The sequence below is a fragment of the Copadichromis virginalis genome, linkage group LG2, assembly GCF_057382275.1.
Source record: "Copadichromis virginalis isolate Kocher_CV1m ecotype Utaka linkage group LG2, C_Virginalis_male_GT1.1, whole genome shotgun sequence".
Classification (NCBI taxonomy): domain Eukaryota; kingdom Metazoa; phylum Chordata; class Actinopteri; order Cichliformes; family Cichlidae; genus Copadichromis; species Copadichromis virginalis.
Genome location: NC_140619.1, coordinates 32,000,302 through 32,017,930, shown reverse-complemented (window position 1 = coordinate 32,017,930; position 17,629 = coordinate 32,000,302). Strand labels below are relative to the sequence as shown.

Genomic DNA, 17,629 nt, shown 5'->3' with positions numbered 1-17,629 from the left:
CAATTGTCCTATACATATTTTTGACCTAGGGGTGGGATTGATTGTGAACTGGAAAGGGAAAATGCTTAGGAAGCTGAGTACGGCTGCATCGTCACTGATTTGTAGAATCATTTTGATTCGATACAGGATCCGATTCAATTTGATTGGAATCTGGAAAGTTTTGCCTCAGTCAGAAATATTACAATTCTGGTCATGTATCAGTATATATCCATAATTTCGTATCTATTAAAAGAAAGCTGACACATGTGAGACTTAATTAGAGATGTAAACAGAGAGTTATGAAACCTGCAGCTGCAGAAGCCAGCGGGGAAAAAAAGAGGCAAACACAGCGCGGACCCGACGACGCACCAAAATCTGACTCTGACGCGTCGGGTCCGCGCTCTGTGTTTACGTTTGTATGCAGAATCCGTAAACCTGCTCCCAGTTACTGTTTTAGCTGCATGGTGTTTGACGACATGTTGTGAGGTTTAACCTGAGATGCTGGCGTTTCAGGCATAATAACGTTAATTTACAAATCGACACGGGATTTTAATGAATCAATATCACTTTATTCAATTTAGCATGGATTGTAATCAGAAAAGCGATAATCAAAACCCACCCCTAATCAAGAACTTGCAAAGTAAAAACATGATCTATGTAAGGTAGCCCTTTTGTTATTTACATTTAAAAAGAGGATTAGTGTTACTGTGCGCTGGCTGAGTCTGTTTCTTTTCTTAGAAATAGTTTCTCCTGCCCTGGAGAAAATCCACTTGCATGGAACAGAAGAGGCTGTGGAGTGCAGGAACTACACTGTAAGTTGGTAGATATGCAGGTATCCCTGGGTCCTGCAGACTATCACCTAAAAACAATAAACAAAATGATTTTCTAAACTGTGTAGCAATGTAATGTACGTATAGTGTCAAATACATTTTTGTAGTCTTCATTAGCTTTAATTCACATGGAAGTGTTCCTAAAGTCATATGCTGTAATGATATTTACATTATGAAAACATGATTTTGGACATTTCAAGTTTTTCACTTCGGCAGATAAAATGAATTGAGCAAAATCAACTCAAAATATTCCCACACGCCAGAACGTCCTCTCTTCCTCGCTGGCTCCATATCTGTCAGTGGAATGATCACCTCGTCGCTATCTGTCACCATCAACACACTCCACGAATCCCGTGGATGATTCACTTCCTTATATCCGTTTGAATCAGGTACCGAAGCAGTTACGTGCGTAATGAAGCTTCGGACGTCACTGGTCACGTGACTTTTGCCAAACGAAGCAAGCCTCGACACAGTGCTTCTGAACCAGTGTGTTGTTTTTTTCGACACACGCTCCGGAGCGTCAGCTTCAAGCGGGCCATCACTACTGTGAGCTGAAAAGCTACAGCCTGCTGTATGTGTCAGCAACCGTGTGTGAAAAGTGGTCAATAAAGACATGCTGAAAAGCATGTTCATGCAAACATCGTCGGGTCTGCCGTGATATGTTTACAATTGGACTTCTGCTCCTGAACCTCTGCGCACAGCGTCTGCAAATCGGGGCTGTACGAAGTCACTTTCATCTTTACGCAGGACTGTAAGCTGTCATCTGTGAGGCGTGAGCGGCGTTTGTTTTTAACATAGCACACGGTGGAGAATAGCTGCTGACATCATGTGGATCCGAAGATCCATAATTGACCTACCTGGGGTTGAAAGTCTCGATAGATGCACGGCGTTTCGGCGGGTATACCGGCTTCCACGAGTGTGACGCTTATTTTGAGCGATGAAAAAAATAATAGAATATAATTTTATTTTTATATTTCAATATCACAATAATCTTCCAATTTAGAACTACAAGTTAAAAAAAGAACTAACATAAATAAAATACACTTCAGCTAAATACTTCTAATTTATTTTCCAAAACCACGCGGAGCCGCAGGACTAAAGAGTCGCATGCGGCTCCGGAGCCGCAGGTTGCCGACCCCTGATCTAGACATTGGTGACTATCACTTCACATTACATTTGCTTTACAACATTAAACTCCGAGGATACAAACAGATGATTAGTAAACTACATTTCAGATTAGTGTTAGACAAATATGAAGGTGGTGGACGAATCATACTGCAGAACTCATACTGTCATAACATACTACACCCATTATGTTTTCAATGGCACTGAGATAAAACAACTGAATACCTTAAAAAAAAAAAAAAATGGTATTGCATTGTTAGATGAAACACAAACAATGTGCCGAATGATAGCAGTAGATATGCTTTCTGTAAAGTACTTTAAAAAAAATACAAAAAGCATTAAAAACTTTGCTAGAAAATCCAGTTAAAAAAGCCAAAACAAACCATGTTTTGATATCATAGTTATAAAAACTCACATTAAAATACAAAATGTCAAAAATGTTTTCTTTAAATGTCTGTGTTTCAACAAAAATTACTCAAAAAGAAGACACAGTCATCTGTTTGGAACTAGTTTAGGTGCAGATTAATATGCATTAGGTGCACTGCTGAATATATCCATCAGAAGGAAGACGTGCATTCGACTGACTGAGAATAAAACCAGTGTGTGTGCTCACCACAATAAAAGACTGTGTCAGGTTGTGTTTATAACAGTATTTGTCAAACAGCAACGGAGCTCGGTGGCACACAGAGGAATAATGGATCAAACAGATTAGGTTTTAGCTAAACAGTTCATTGATTATCTTTTCATGTACTTTCTTTGCAGCTAGATTGATTGAAGTGTCGCCTTTCTTGTCCTTCTGATGTTTCATCCACAGCTTGACAGCCTTACAAGACCGTCGTCATACCCCTAAAAAGTCCTTGTAATAAGACAGATGTGTGAATGCTAATGAGACAAGTCCCTTAAAGTGATTAGCAGCAGAGTCTGCAGTTTGATCCTGAATCCGTTTGATGCGCAGTGTTGGTTCTCTGATGAAAAAAAGGCCATCTATCCCCAGTGTGGCGTTACTATGGTGAGCGGCTCCCGGTTGTGTCCGTTGATGATCGGCCAGGGATTGAAGTAGGGGAAAACAGGCTCTTTGAATTTTGCATCATTGAATGTGAAGAGGTGGCTCATGTCTCCAGCATCATAAAACGACACTAGGCCACGACCGTAGTCCAGGTATATCCCCACTCTCTTCGGAGGTTTGGAGGGATATAATAAGTTCTCCTCTATGTCAGTGCAAGCTTCATACTCGCTGGTGCCGTTTCCGCTGTCCCTCAGCACCAGCGTCCAGAAACCATCATCCGGGCAAAGGCTGATCTCATCTTTCCTGTTGACGGAAGCTGTGGCCACACCCAGTCCCCACGCCGTCTTAGAGCCTACCTCGACCTCCCAGTAGTGTCTGCCTGAAGAGAAGGCTTCAGAGCCCAGGACAATGTTGTAGCGGGTGAAGCGCTCGGGGTTGTTGGGCAGGTTCGCTTGTAGTTTTCCTACCTGGACGCTGGTGCGACACGGGGAAACCCACAGACAAGGGTAGGCTGTGTCTGGGTCAAGGGTCACAGGTGTCACAGCTGGGAGGACATGAAAAACAGAGACAAACCAATGAAGGTGAAACATGTTTACAAGAACTGACACCACCCAAACTCCTCTGGAGTGACCTTCAGCAAGATACTGAATGCCAGCCTGCGCAATTAGTGTAAGACGAGCATCAGCTACATGGACGCAAATTAAATATAAATAACGTGGCTCCGATGTATCCAGAGATTAAATAAATTTCTGGAGAGCAGCCTGGTTTTACAGCAGTGATGTTTGAGGTCATCACAGACCCAAAGTAAGCATGTGTACGCTCGACTAACAAAGAGGTTAAATTCAGAGAACAAATGGAGTCACGCTTGAAACTCACTGCCAGTCAGAGCAGGCTGAAACGAGACTGAACAATGAGTTGAATCACAAATATGTCTTTTCTAGACGCAGCCAAATCTTTTTAAAGGAGTATTCCAACAAATTTTGATGTCACACCACTGTTTGTCATAAAAAGCATTAGTGAGTCTGTGAAATCAGTTGTATAAGGCCTTCTGTTGCTCTGCGGGGGCTTTGAAGTTGGATTTGTTGTATTGGGGCCTGTGGTTTTGGTTTTTGAAGGATACTAGAGGCTACAAGCGCTGCGTCAGTGTTTTTTCCAGACTAGGCAGTTAATGACTAATGAGCACTATTGTTCTCTTGACCTTGGTTTGCATGATGTGTGTTATCTTTATACCTGGCTGAAGAATTGAGCTCATTTTCCTCCAAATCCTGTACTGGAGAGGTCCCAGAAAGTCTCCAGATTGCAGGTCCACAGCCATCTCTGCAGGGCGCTCAAACAAGCTCTCTGCCCTGAGAGGGAGAGGGAAAGAAAGTCGTTTTAAAGATTATGAAACATCCAAAACTATATGCTTGTGAACTTGTATTTTATAGCATATTCGAAGTATTTAAGTAAGTACAAGTAACCTTCATTTAAGAAGAAACTAACGAAACCTTTACTCTCCACATTTGAAATGAAATTTGAAACTGAAAAAAATGTGTTTCTAGCTGGAACAATCACAACCTCTCATTCTGTTCGAAAACAACTCAAAACGGACGTGATTGCCTTGTGACTTTTGGACAAAAGTCATGATGAGATAAATGAGAAGATGGCCTAGATATTTGATTAGCTCTGACAGAACTTCTTGGATAAGATTACAGTAGTACTCACCCTCCAATAAAATCTTTGATCCCCTGAAACAGATAAAAACAGGCCTGTGATTACAAACATGGGACTTCCATTCATTCTTTATTCAGTATTCTTTTATATGTGCTCCAGTTATTAGCAAAGTATACTGAAAGATTATGAGAAATATGTAGCTCGTCCATAAATCCTTCTCCTCTGCCCCGTCTCTTCTTCTCTCACCTTGAGTTGCTCAGGATTTTCTTCTTCTCTAAGTTTGAGCCGAAGTTTATCGGCTGTAATCTCCAGTTGGCTGATCTGCTCCGTGGACTGAGTGAGCGCCTCCTCCAGCTGCTGAAGCTTCTCCTCCTTCTGCTTCTGCAGTTTTTCCTTTATGCGCTCCTCCTCCTCAACGAGGAACTCCCTCATACGGCCAAACTCTGCAGAGACCAGCTCCTCCAAATCTCCCGCTCGCTCCTGAAATGCAGCGAGGAATTTGGTCACAGAGAGCAAGAACTTTGCCAGTCAGTAGGTAAAGCACAGCTGATTTGTACAACTTTTTTTCTTTTTTAACCTCCTCTAACCTGGCGTCCACATATGTGGACATCCAATTTTGGGTTGTCTAGACCACAATACTACATTTTGCTCTACAAGGGCCTGATGTCTCTTACGAGGACATTATACTGCCACTGTTTTATCGAAATTTAAAACGAATGTCCCCATATGTGGATCTCTGGCCCTTGTAGACCAAAATCAGATAAAAAGATAACTCTTTGTTTTTTAATCGCGTCCCCCAAATAGCAAAAAGAAATTAAAAATGCATGCCATGAAAGAGTTCGGGTCTTAGGAGGTTAAAGCAATAGCACGACTCAAAAATGCCCCTTAAAGCTGACAGAAACCAAGTCTGTCTTCAAAATGCTTAACTGCTTTAGAGTTTGTATGATAACGATCTCTGAGTCTTTTTAAGCTCTTCCTGGGGTGGAAAAATACCGAGCTATGCTGTGACAAACGGTGGGGTTCAGTTTTATTTTGTCACAATTGAAATTTCTGTTACATACTGTTGTTTTAATAGGGTTTATTATTAGAGAGTTATTATTATTTAACAAGTATATTATTATTTTTTTAACTGTTGCGTGTCAGTGAAAATGAGGACACACTTAATTCTCATTGACAGCAATGGTGTGACACTAAAACCGGAAGTGTCCTATTTTACTGTTATTATTGAATAAAAATACAGTTTTTTTTTTCTTCTCTGGAGATATGACTACAATCTTATGTTCAACAGATTAAATCAACAACTTTAAACTGTGACCATTCAGACCAGAAGTGGTTCATTAAATAGGAAAAATCAGTATTTGTTATGAGGAGACGATACATTTTATGTCATATGTGGCACAAATTATTATATCTTACTGAGATATAAAAGTTTTTGCTAGCTAGATAGCTAGCTAGCTAGATAGCTAGATAGATAGCTAGATAGATAGATGTCTGTATTTTTAACACAGAGAAGAAAAATTGACAAACTTCCTCTGCTCAACCACATCCTGTCATACTGACAGAGAAAGGGAGAAGTGAAGAAAAAAAATCTGTGAATCTGCATGTAAACTGGGTCAAACAGACAGACAGGAAAATACACCCACTGACACATTTAAACACACAGATAGGAAAGGAAACGGTCTGTGATAACCTGGAGCAGAGCTAGACGAAGTTATCTGCCACGGCAGAAATGCTCCAGTGCATTCTCTAACACTACCCTCATATGTGTGTTTAACACACACACAGCGAGCGTTTCAGTGAACTTCTTCCTGTGCCTGTCGAAACTCTATCAGCTGAGTTCCCTCGCAAGCTGTGTGACATGAAGCAGTTAGGGCACATGCACAGCCTGTGAAAGAAGAGCGCATGACGAAGATAAACACAAAATGATGTGTATGAATGTTCATGAACCTCCCTTTTTAGTCCAGGATGAGCTCCTGATAATCATCACGTCTAAATAAAAGATGAGTAAGAACATGGTGTGTCAGCACCAGTCATTAGTACCACCAGTCATCCCTCTGTCTTGACAGGTAAAGGTGGAGGAATGCGTCAGAATGTTGCCTGGCCGCTAGAATTTCTGGTTATATTTAGAGGACAAACACACTGGAGTGTTTTTCTTTCACAGTGCTTCACAAAGAAACAGCCAGCACACACAGAGACGTGATACCTTAATGAGGAGGATCTTTTCATTGGTCTGTTTTTGGAAGAGTGTGGCCTCCTGTGTCTGCACCTGAACCCTCTCCAGAACCACAGACAGCTTACCCTGCAGGACAAACAGATAATCACATAAAAACGTTTGTTGAGAAGAGGTTATATAAACCAGATTACGCTTCAATCAACAGTTAATTTGATTTGTGCGTCAGTCCGAACAACGTCCCGTCTTTAATGGGAGTCATACATCCGCCAATCCTCAACTGAGCGCCCTGACCCCAAAAATCTAACAAAGCTGGAATTTAGCACTGCTTAAACATGTTAAGACACACAGAGAGGCCTCTCAGAGCGGGTCTCCAAACAACATGATGAAGGTCAGCTGCCAGGTTTGAAAGGTAGTAAAGCTCACACAGGCCTGCTGAATTCCTGTAATGCACAAAAATACCCAAAGGCTCCTGGGGCAGACAGGGAGTGTGCTCTTTAAAGCACAACTGCTACATATATGAAAAGCCTGCTTGCTACATTAGAGCAGTTGAGTTTTGTAGTAAAAAAGTAGTTTTGACTTGACTTATAGGAATACTTGTGAAACTTACAGTAATGTAGTACAATAAGAGGAGTGTCCAATAAGCATTGTAAAGTATGGCACTCCTTGAAACTCTGATTGCTTGTTTTATCTAGAAGCTCCAGCTGTTACACTATAGAGGAAAAATAATACAGTAGAAAAATAAATCAAATTTGGTGATTATGTTGGTCAAATCTCAATACCATGTCTGTGTATGCCTGATTTAAGTTTTTGGAAGACCGGGAGCCTTAAAAACGAGCCAATAACAAAACAGTACCCTGTAGCTTTCAAAAGCCTCTGTAATGGGGATGACATTGTGGTTCTTGTGGTCTCGAGACATCCCGCACACTAGGCAGATGGGAAGCTGGTCATCCTCACAGTAGAGCTTCAGCTTCTCCTCGTGCTCCTCGCACATATCCAAACCCATTCCCAGGCGTGGCCAGTGCCCGATGGACGAGGCCACGCTGCTCATGCTGGAACCCCGCTCGCGGTCCTCGGGCATCTCCAGCGTACCTTCGTGGTCCCACACGCACATCCCCGCGGCCGCGTCCATGGCGCGGGCTCTGCGCACACTATCCACCACGTTGCACAGGAGCGAGTTGGGTCGCAGTTTCCGGGCGCACGACTTTCTACACTTCGGGCAACTCGAGAGTTCGTCCGCCTTAGCTTCCCAGCACTGGATGATGCACACCTGGCAGAAGTGGTGCCCGCACTCAAGGATCACGGGATCACGGAAGAGTTCCAAACACACCGGGCAGGTGAGCTCCGACTGTAGCTCTTCAAGCGCGCTGGCCTCCGCCATCATTTACTGCGCTCATACTTCTCAGAAGACACGTCTGTGGGAAACACTGTGACAGGGAAAGAAGACTAAACTGCTCTTCCGTTCACATTCAGAGAGGGAGTGGTCTGACGCTGACAGCAGTACGACTTTTTTCACGGAAGCGACCAAAGGCGTGTAGAAACACGCTCGGCTGGGCGTGATGAAGGGCTCCTTTAAAGGGCGCAGTGTGTTTATGATTGCCCTGAGCGAAAGAGGGTTTCTTAGAAGGAAGAGAACAGTAACAAGAAAGGTCACGTTATTGCTGCGAGGAAATATACGCGGAATTTTTAAAAGGGGGTTGTACCAATTGTCTTACTTGTTGGTTTATAAGTTTTTAAATTATTAAACACTTACAGGAAATAAATCAGAAACGTGTGAGCGGAAACTTCTGTGTAGTAGGGTAAACGACACAAACAAAAAAGTGATTTCCCGTATTTTCCAAAAAACGATTGCCCGTATATAAACAGCTCTGAATAAGTTGTTGGCCTATAAACTCATACAAACATATGGCAAACCTATCTCTTTTTGAGCATATCAAGTCATTTTGAGACAGAAACATAATTCCTGTCATAAAGTAAAATCTGCAATTAGTGTTTGCCATAGTTGCTTTTATTTATCCTTTATTTATCCACCGAAAAAGTTTTTATTGACATTAAAAATGTAGGGTTTTTTAAAGGTCTTGCCAAGAAGGCAGCATAAATTGCAACAATTATGACATCATAGCTCTATAAAGATGTTTTAAGTGGCCAAAAGGGGCTGGATTCATTACAATGTAGCTACAATAACGCAGAAATACTTTTACTAATTTCTATATTTTATGTATAATCTCTTCTTAAATCCTATTGATCACAGTCTATTTACAAATATAAGTAAAGACATTAAACATGGAAACATACAGAGACATTAGAAATCAGATGATCGCTTTTTGGAACAACACCCATCTCAGACAGAATCAAAAGCATTTAAAGGCTTTTGAAGATTGAAATTAAGTTTTGAAGCATTGAAATGCATTTGAGTTTCCTTCTTCACATATACATCACAGGTTTTACCCTACATGTTTTCACAGTGACGGTGTAATCAAGTCCCATTCATGGCATTTATGGATTTGACTGCATTACACTGTAGAGGCGCAGCTACTTAATATAGACAGCACTGAATAAATGTGTGTTAATACTCATGTAAGAGAGCATTAGCGTACACGTATAAGGGCTCTTCAATTTGGCCTTTAATTGGGATTTAAATTAAACTTGTCTCCCCAGGTTATCCCCAAGAACACACACACACACACACACACACACACACACACACACACACACACACACACACACACACACACACACACACACACACACACACACACACAGCCTTCCAGTCAGCAAAGCATGACACAGAGCAAGGAAGAAGGGAAGGGAAAGTAGCTGACACCAAGAAAAAAAAAACACTCTTGCCAGCATTCTTCAATTAAAATTATATCCCTGCCTGTCCATGGATTACACGCTAATACAAATAAAGTCTTATTAGTCTCAGTCAATTTTATACACGTTGCATGATTAATGTCAGGGTCATGTAGGTCATCCTGCCACCTGCTGTTGTTCCTCTGAGTGCTCAGTAGATGGCCCCGATGATCAGTCTACCAGGTGCATTTTTAAGATAAGGACTGATGCAGTATTTGCTCCTTTTCTCCTGGATTTTTTCCTCCAGACGCTAAATTTGAGACCAGCTTGTTGTAAACTGTATCCATTTCACAAATTAGTTATCAGAATATTTTGGGAGGGAGGCGATATAATAAATATTATAACAAGTTTTCCATTCTGGTGGTTTTCTCATGAATATTAAAAACATTTTCTCAACAAATGGTCTCATTTCTAAGATTATTTAGGGGTTTCTCAGAGAGGTGAGATTACGTCTAAACTTTTGTGTGCCCAAAAACTCAAACAGCTTGTGAGTCTTCTTCTTCTTTCCACTTCTCCCTTTAGGGGTCGCTACAGTAGATTATCTCACCCTGTCACTAGCAGTGTTGGTCAAGTTACTTGAAAAAAGTAATCAGTAACTAATTACTGATTACTCCCCCAAAAAAGTAATCCCGTTACTTTACTGATTACTTATTTTCAAAAGTAATTAATTACTTAGTTACTTAGTTACTTTTTAAAAACACGATTTACAACCTGAAGAGGTGATAAAGTGATACATCTTTCAGCCCAATTCTACTTTTTCTACATAATCCATCATACAAAATGTAATCAAATGGAAAAGTCTCTTTTTAAAACTTGTTTTATCAGTTTTAATCTTTTAACTTTATGCATCAAGCAAAACATTTAATTATATGCAACATTCTCTGACTTGAATAAATTAGTTTAACATTTAAACCTATTTTCTACACATTCCAGCACATAAAATAAAATATTTTTTGTGTTTTCACTCACTCTTTCAAACAGATGCAAGTAAAACACAGCAGAAAATAAATAAAGTCAAAGACTCAGCGGTCCTTTTGCTCTATTTTCACCTGTAAAGCAGGAGCAGGGTAGGCGGAGGGTTACCCTGGTGTAGGTGTGCTGCGGTCAGTTGAAGAATCCGCGCGAGTGTCTCTGTGAGTTTCCCATCACGTCGTAGCTACTCGGTGCTTGCTCGGAAGTTTAGGGGTTTTTTTCGCTGTAAAAAGAAGTTTTCTTCCCACGCACGATGAACACTAATGTTTTTGTCACTTTTTATGGAATCAAACTCAAAGTAAGGTCAGTACTTCCACACTTTAAACGCTGCACGCTCATACTCTCTCCCGCACTCAATATATGATCCATTGTTGATCTGCACACAGCTGCTGTCACCAACGTCGCACTTGCTTACGTCACTGTCATGAGACATTCTCGCAAAAAAAATCACGGTTTTAGTAACGCAGTAACGCAGCGTTCCTACGGGAAAGTAACGGTAATCTAATTACCGATTTTGCAATAGTAATCCCTTACTTTACTCGTTACTTGAAAAAAGTAATCAGATTACAGTAACGCGTTACAGGTAACGCGTTACTGCCCATCTCTGGTCACTAGCATCCCCATCTGCTACAACAGTCCTCTGCATGCCCTCCTTTCTAATCCAGAGAAAATCTTAACATCTTTAAATCTGCCACCTGTCTTTTTGTTAGTCCCACAGTCTTCAAAGCATACATCATAGCACGTCTTCCTACCTTCTTGTAAATCCTCCCTTTCATTCTTTCTTCTATCATGCCACAAATCACACCTGAAGCCCACTCCACCCTACCTGCACTCCTTTCTTCACCTAGAGCATACCTCCACCTAGGCTCTCTTCCACCTGCTCCCTACACCCGTTGTCAAAGGAGACTCCAGACTTCATCTGTCAGCCTGTCCATCACCATCTTAAGTAGGAAGGTCAGTTCCCTGATGTAATGCCATCCCCACATTTCACTCCTACCTCACACCTCACCGCTGTCTCGCTGTCCTCATACATGTCCTACACCAGCCTCGCATACTTCTCTGCCACTCCTGACTTCCTCTTGCAGTCCCACAGTTCCGCTCTAAGCTCCCTGTCATGTGCTTTCTTTAGATCCACAAAGACACCGGTCCTTGTACTTGTATACTTCTCCATAAACACTGTGAAAGTAAATATGGCATTTATAGTTTTTGTTCTGCATTTGTGTGCGTTCTGTGTTAATTTTTCACTACACCGTAACATCCTGCATTTCTGTAGAAACAGATCAATCGTGGCTAGATGTAGAGGCAGTGTGTTTCACACATTTAAAATCCTATAAATCATAGAAAACTGAAACCAGTAAATATGACATTTTCCCAATGCCCACAAATGCTGTAGATAGTGAGAGAGTAATTCCATGAGGTTTGATGGCTGAATAATACCAAGTAATATGCGGTCAGGCTTACTAAAACCAGAGGTAATATGTATCCAATATGTATAATCTTAAATATGTATACATTTAGTCAGTTTCAGTTATTATGTAAATATATTTTCACCTGTGCAGTACTGTGAAAAATTAAATACGTCCTTACTACTGGAATTAAGTGGGTAAGAAGTAATTTAATTATTTCAATTTATTTATATAGCACCAAATCACACAAACAGTTGGCGACAGTGGGAAGAATCTAACTATCTATCTGCTATATCAAAAAGAAACGTTTTAAGACTAATCTTAAACGTAGAGAGGGGTCTGCCTCCTGAATACAAACTGGGAGCTGGCTCCACAGAAGAGGGCCAGGAAGCTGAAGGTTCTGCCTCCCATTCTACTTTTAAAGTGAAGTAGTCAGGCACTGCTAATCAAATGCAAGTATGACCGGCTCTATAAAAGCAGAGGTTTAGAGCATTCAGATGTTGGTTAACACAATGCCATAATCTTCCCAAGATTGGAAATTCCAGCAAATTCACTCCAAAAATTCGCAACAATGCAAAACTGCTGAAACCCCAAAAGCTCTCAGACTCTACAGGCCTCAGTTAGCATGTTAAATTTTAAAGGTCATGACCATTAGAAGAAGAATAAACAAGTTTGTCTTGTTTGGAAGGACTATCAGGAGAAAGCCTCTTTGCTCTAAAAGAACATGGAAGCACCCATTATTGTGATGACTGGGCCGTGCAATAAAACAATGATCCCAAGCATAGCAGCAAATCTACAACAGAATGGCAGAAAAACAAAACCATCAAGATATTGCAATGTCCCAGAGAAATTTCAGACCTTAAATTGATGTCCATGATTAAACAGATGGACACAAGCCGTCTTCTTTGCAACCAACGCTGTAAAGAAGAGTGAACCACAATTCCTCCAGTGATGTGAGATACTGATAAAGTCATACAGAAAACCATTACTACAACACAGAACCAGTAGCTTGTAGAAAACAAACTTTCCTTTCACACATAAGTATCAGGATGTGTTTCATTTAGATGTGTGAAAAATATCTAATCTGTAGTTTTCTGCTGTGATCATGGTTTCTTTCATATTTTTTGCTTTTTCTGCATTCTGACAATCCCTAAATGTAGTGAATCATAATTTGTTTGATTAAAAACTGACTAAAATGGAGAATTTCCCCAAATTGAGCACATAACAAAATAAAGAAGCCACATACTGCTAGTAAACATTTGCTATTTTGGCAATTGAGAAATCGGGGAAGCTCTGCGAGGAGCTTTTTTTGTCTTTCAGAATCCTACTGGTTCTGACATCGAGCGGAGTTTTGATGACAGAAGGAAAAACTGCATTACACCGAAACCAATGAGACAGAAAGAGAAACAGAAATATTTGACAGCATGTGATTACATAAATACATAATTTGTCAAATGACTGTCAATAAACACCTGATGCTGCATTAAACATGTGCTGGAGCTGGTTTAAGACAGTGGTAACAGAAACGAGTGTTTGATTTTCATTATGAAAAGCATCGCATGTCACACCGCTCTGCCTTAAACGAGACACACATCTCAAAGTTTTCCATGATGTTTCTCTTTTTTAGGTACAAAGTATAATAAGGGAGATTCTCCTGGCTATTAAAAATTCTGGACTAAGTGTACTCAAGATAAAAAATCAACTTGTACGAGACAACAAACAGGGAAGGCAATGTCTGTTCCTGTGACTTTACCACACGTTTTTTGCTCTTTTTAAAACTAATATCATCAGTGCATGTTGTGTGTCATCAGACTGACATAGTGTGACAAATAAAATCCCAGGATTTGTAGAACTCAAGGTGTTCCTACAAGTGTGTAGGTCCAAATTTATCCATTTACCTTGACGAAATTTCCAAATGATTAAAATTTGAAAAGAATCCAAGATTTTTTTTAAAAATCTGTGACGCAAACTTGATTCTCAGAAGGGAGCCTGACTGCTCGTTAGCAGGGGAAGTTTGATTGTAAACGTCGATGTGGGTGGGTAAGAACTGTTACCACGCTCTTGGTATAAATGAGGAAACCGCAGCGTTAGATTGCAGATGCAGAACTAACAAACAACAACTGTGGATTATTTTACTCTGGGGATTCGTCTGCTTACTAGAATCTGTTTCTGATCTACAGCTGACCTGCTCATCTGTTACAGAAGATGTCTCAAAGGAATTTGCTCCAACCCTCCATCAGAGCTCTGTTTCTACTTCTTCTTTGTAGCCTGGTTGTTGGCGAGATCGGCAAGGACTTCTCCCACTGCCCTAATTTCTTCTATAATAAAACTCCCCCACAGGGTGTCAGCGCACCAGGATATCAGCCAATATGCCAGCGCTATAGAAACCAGTACCACTTTGCCAGCCTGTATGATCGTCAGCGTCGAGTGCCTTTGTTCTCTGCGTACAGACTGAGTCCTGCTGATGGCAAACGACCCAAATCCGTTTGGATGTATGAACCGCAGGTAAGAAGGAGCAGACACTTATTTTATAGTGTTGTGTTCATTGTTTGTTTTTTTCCGGTGAAAAATAGAGATTATACGTAAAAAACACATGTATGAAAAACACAGTCACATATATGTTTTCTTTTGTGAACCCATGAAGAAAGAGACATTTGCATCTTCAAATGAGGTCATGTTTAAAGCTATGTGACTGTTTAAGTCAAACAGAAGCAGCAAACTCTTTTAAAGTTTCTAAACATGGTCATGTCCTTTTTCCTCCGTCTGTCAGTTGGCATTTTCCGGTGCCAGCCCAGATATGAAGCATTTTGAAACCCCTGTCGACCAGAATGTGATTGAAAGCCAGGCGGTGCTTGATGACTACAGGAACTCCAGCTTTACCAAGGGTCATCTCAATCCCAGCTTGCACCAGAAGACCCTCGACAACCGGAAAGCCACCTTTACCCTGACAAACATTGTCCCCCAAAAAGAGGGCTCCAACTCTGGACCCTGGAACAAACTGGAGAATGACGTGTTGAGAGATTTCAAGATGTTCTGCAACGGGACCATGTACGTGATCACCGGGGCCATGCCATACAAATCTGGGGACCACTGGATTAATAACAGGGTGTCTGTTCCTGAATACATGTGGTCTGCCTACTGCTGCCCATCATTCAAATCTGATCTCCCTAATAATGTGAAGCGGTTTTTCCCCACGTGTGCTGCAGTTGGAAGAAACGACCCGAACAGCGGTGAGGAGATTGTGCCGGTTAATAAGAATGCGAAGCCCAGCGTGCGGGGCTATGATGTGAGGAGGATGCCGTTAGAGAACCTGGAGGGTATCCTGGCAAAAAGACTGGCCATGCCCATCAGTCTGTTTGATAACCGCTGTCAGGCATAAAAGCCTTTAGCTTGACCGGACTCTGATAAACTCGCTGCAGTTTTAATTATCGAGCTTCTGCTTGATTATTGAGGACATGATGGACTGAAATTGTTTTTTCCCCCTGATTGACTTTGTAAAAATGTAATTTCCCCTCCTGCTAAGGTCATTTCACTCACATTTAATAGCATTATAATTTTCCAATTAATCAAGACTGAAGTGTGTGATTTTAATGTTTATTCTCCAATAGATTCAAAAGCCAAACACAGAGAGTAGCAAGCGCTCAGTTCTTTTAAATAAAACTGCACTGGTTTTAACATGAGTCAGTTATTGATTACATATTACAAATGTACATTTGAGCTGGAACACTATCAATAAATACTAAGTCTATACAAATGTCTGATTTCATTTTTTCCTCTTTACAAAAATGACTTAGTGAATTTCAGCATTAAATCATAGAAAACATTTTAGGGGCAGACAAGCTTTCTGGGTCACTTTTTTTCAGAGGTTTGCCACTGACGTTACCCAGTTCAACATTTAATGATGATTGTGTCAAACTAAAGAAAAATAGTTGAAATGAGGAATTTCTCATGAATTATTTGACCACATAAAGAAAATAAATAAACTGCAGACTTGCTGTGAACTGACAGTTGCTAAATAAAGGTCGAAATATGGTATGGTGAGTTTTTATATGTTCAGAAAATTTGGTTCCCACAAGAGAGCGAGTTTCAGTGACACAAAGAACACGGTTCTCAGGCAAACCAGTGTTTACTGAGACAAGAAGAAAAACAAAGATCAAAGCAAATGGATATGGTTTAAATAGTGGTTACCCATAGATAGCATCACAGCATTTGTGCTTGGTGTGTTATTTCCAATCTTTCCAATCTCAAGAAGCCCTAATTTTTATAGAAAACTTGATATAAAGCTGGAGACAGACTCTCTGAAGGAAAATGCTGCAACACCACAAGCACCCCTTCTTTCTTCTGGCCATTTCTTAATTTATCAGCAAGCAGGAACTGTACTGTCACTTGGTAAAAAGCTACAGGAAGTGACTTTATTATCTAACAACATTTATTTTCTAATAAATGAGGTCGTACTCTGGTTCAGATGGGCCGATGATGAAACTTAAATGTCTGAACCGCAAATAAGATGTGATTGGGTTCTTTTTTACTTGTTGTCTTTCCTGTTCCTGCAGAAAATGGCTCGCTGGAGCTGATCTGGTAGTCGTTCCACATTCATGCACCACTCACCCTTACTCTGCAAACAAACTGACCTTCTGACAGATGGACAGCTTTTTTATGCCTTCTTTAAAAAGAAAAAGACTTAATACTTATAGAGACAGTGAAAACATATCTGGATACAGACTCTTTGTAGGAAAATGCTACAACACCGCAACTCCTGCATGGCTCTTCCAGCCACTGAAAACATGGTGCTAAATGGGATGCACATTTCACGTGTTGCATTGTGAACTGTTGCATTGTGCACCACATCTAGCTATACTCGATGTGCACAATCACGTGGCAAACAGCCAAATGATGAACCACTATTTAAATCATATCCATTTGCTTGGATCTTTGTTTTTCTTCTTGTCTCAGTAAACACTGGTTTGCCTGAGATCCGTGCAACACATTTCACAGCCTCAACCCTGACTTTTGGGGGTTTCTTTCTTTATCATTTCCTGATGTTGCAAAAAATGTACCAGTGGAGCCGTCCTGGTTAGAGCTGCCGCACAACTGAGCTGTTCTGGGTCAGGAGGCCAGAAATGAATCTTTCCAGGGTTCTCTCTCATCCAACTTGACTGGCTGAGCTAACAAACACGGCTTGTTAGCTTAGTTTGTAGTTGTTCTACATTCACGCACCGCTCACCCAGAACCTGCAAACAAACCAAACTGCTGAGTGTCATACAGTTTTATGTCTTTTTTAACTTACTCTAGACTTTAGCCGCTATTTAAAAACTACGAAGACACAGTATCTTATGTCAAATACACAGCGTGCCAGGTTATGTCAAAGTGCTGTTTTCATTGCATAATGCAAGAAAGCCCTTCAGTCAATCAGAAATATCAGTAAGTGAGATTTATATCTGTATAACTAGTGCACAAAAGAAACTCTCAACAACAGCCCAACACTTGAATATGTCTAATATGGCAATATTTTTTTTATAATTAATGATAATAATAATAATAATATAATTTTTTATAATTATAATATGATATGATATGATGATATAATATGATCATGACTCAGACAACATAAAATAAGTTGACTTTTGTATGAAAG

The 17,629-nt window shown here is 40.5% G+C and overlaps 2 protein-coding genes across 2 annotated transcripts; one reads left to right on the top strand and one right to left on the bottom strand.

Annotated features, from left to right (window-relative positions):
- Positions 1 to 1,756: 1,756 nt before the first annotated feature.
- On the bottom strand, positions 1,757 to 8,237 carry LOC146717724 (zinc-binding protein A33-like). The gene is made up of 6 exons (XM_085430134.1): positions 7,620 to 8,237; positions 6,797 to 6,892; positions 4,840 to 5,073; positions 4,645 to 4,667; positions 4,171 to 4,286; positions 1,757 to 3,484 (listed from the first exon to the last, which is right to left on the bottom strand). Exons 1-6 carry the CDS (start codon positions 8,145 to 8,147, stop codon positions 2,919 to 2,921), a joined length of 1,563 nt encoding a protein of 520 aa, XP_085286260.1. The 5' UTR covers positions 8,148 to 8,237; the 3' UTR covers positions 1,757 to 2,918.
- A 5,807-nt stretch (positions 8,238 to 14,044) lies between these two features.
- Positions 14,045 to 15,742, top strand: LOC146717723 (endonuclease domain-containing 1 protein-like). The gene is made up of 2 exons (XM_085430123.1): positions 14,045 to 14,499; positions 14,765 to 15,742. The coding sequence occupies exons 1-2, from the start codon at positions 14,200 to 14,202 to the stop codon at positions 15,371 to 15,373; spliced, it is 909 nt and encodes a 302-aa protein (XP_085286249.1). The 5' UTR covers positions 14,045 to 14,199; the 3' UTR covers positions 15,374 to 15,742.
- Positions 15,743 to 17,629: the final 1,887 nt, after the last annotated feature.

Excerpts from the sequence above, each read along its gene's own strand:
- LOC146717723 (XM_085430123.1), top strand. The coding sequence starts at position 14,200 with ATGTCTCAAAGGAATTTGCTCCAACCCTCCATCAGAGCTCTGTTTCTA. Across the intron at positions 14,500-14,764 it reads TTTGGATGTATGAACCGCAG|TTGGCATTTTCCGGTGCCAG; the intron begins GTAAGAAGGAGC and ends TCCGTCTGTCAG.
- LOC146717724 (XM_085430134.1), bottom strand. The coding sequence starts at position 8,147 with ATGATGGCGGAGGCCAGCGCGCTTGAAGAGCTACAGTCGGAGCTCACC. Across the intron at positions 4,668-4,839 it reads AAAATCCTGAGCAACTCAAG|GGGATCAAAGATTTTATTGG; the intron begins GTGAGAGAAGAA and ends TATCTGTTTCAG. Across the intron at positions 4,287-4,644 it reads ATCAAAGATTTTATTGGAGG|GGCAGAGAGCTTGTTTGAGC; the intron begins GTGAGTACTACT and ends TCTCCCTCTCAG.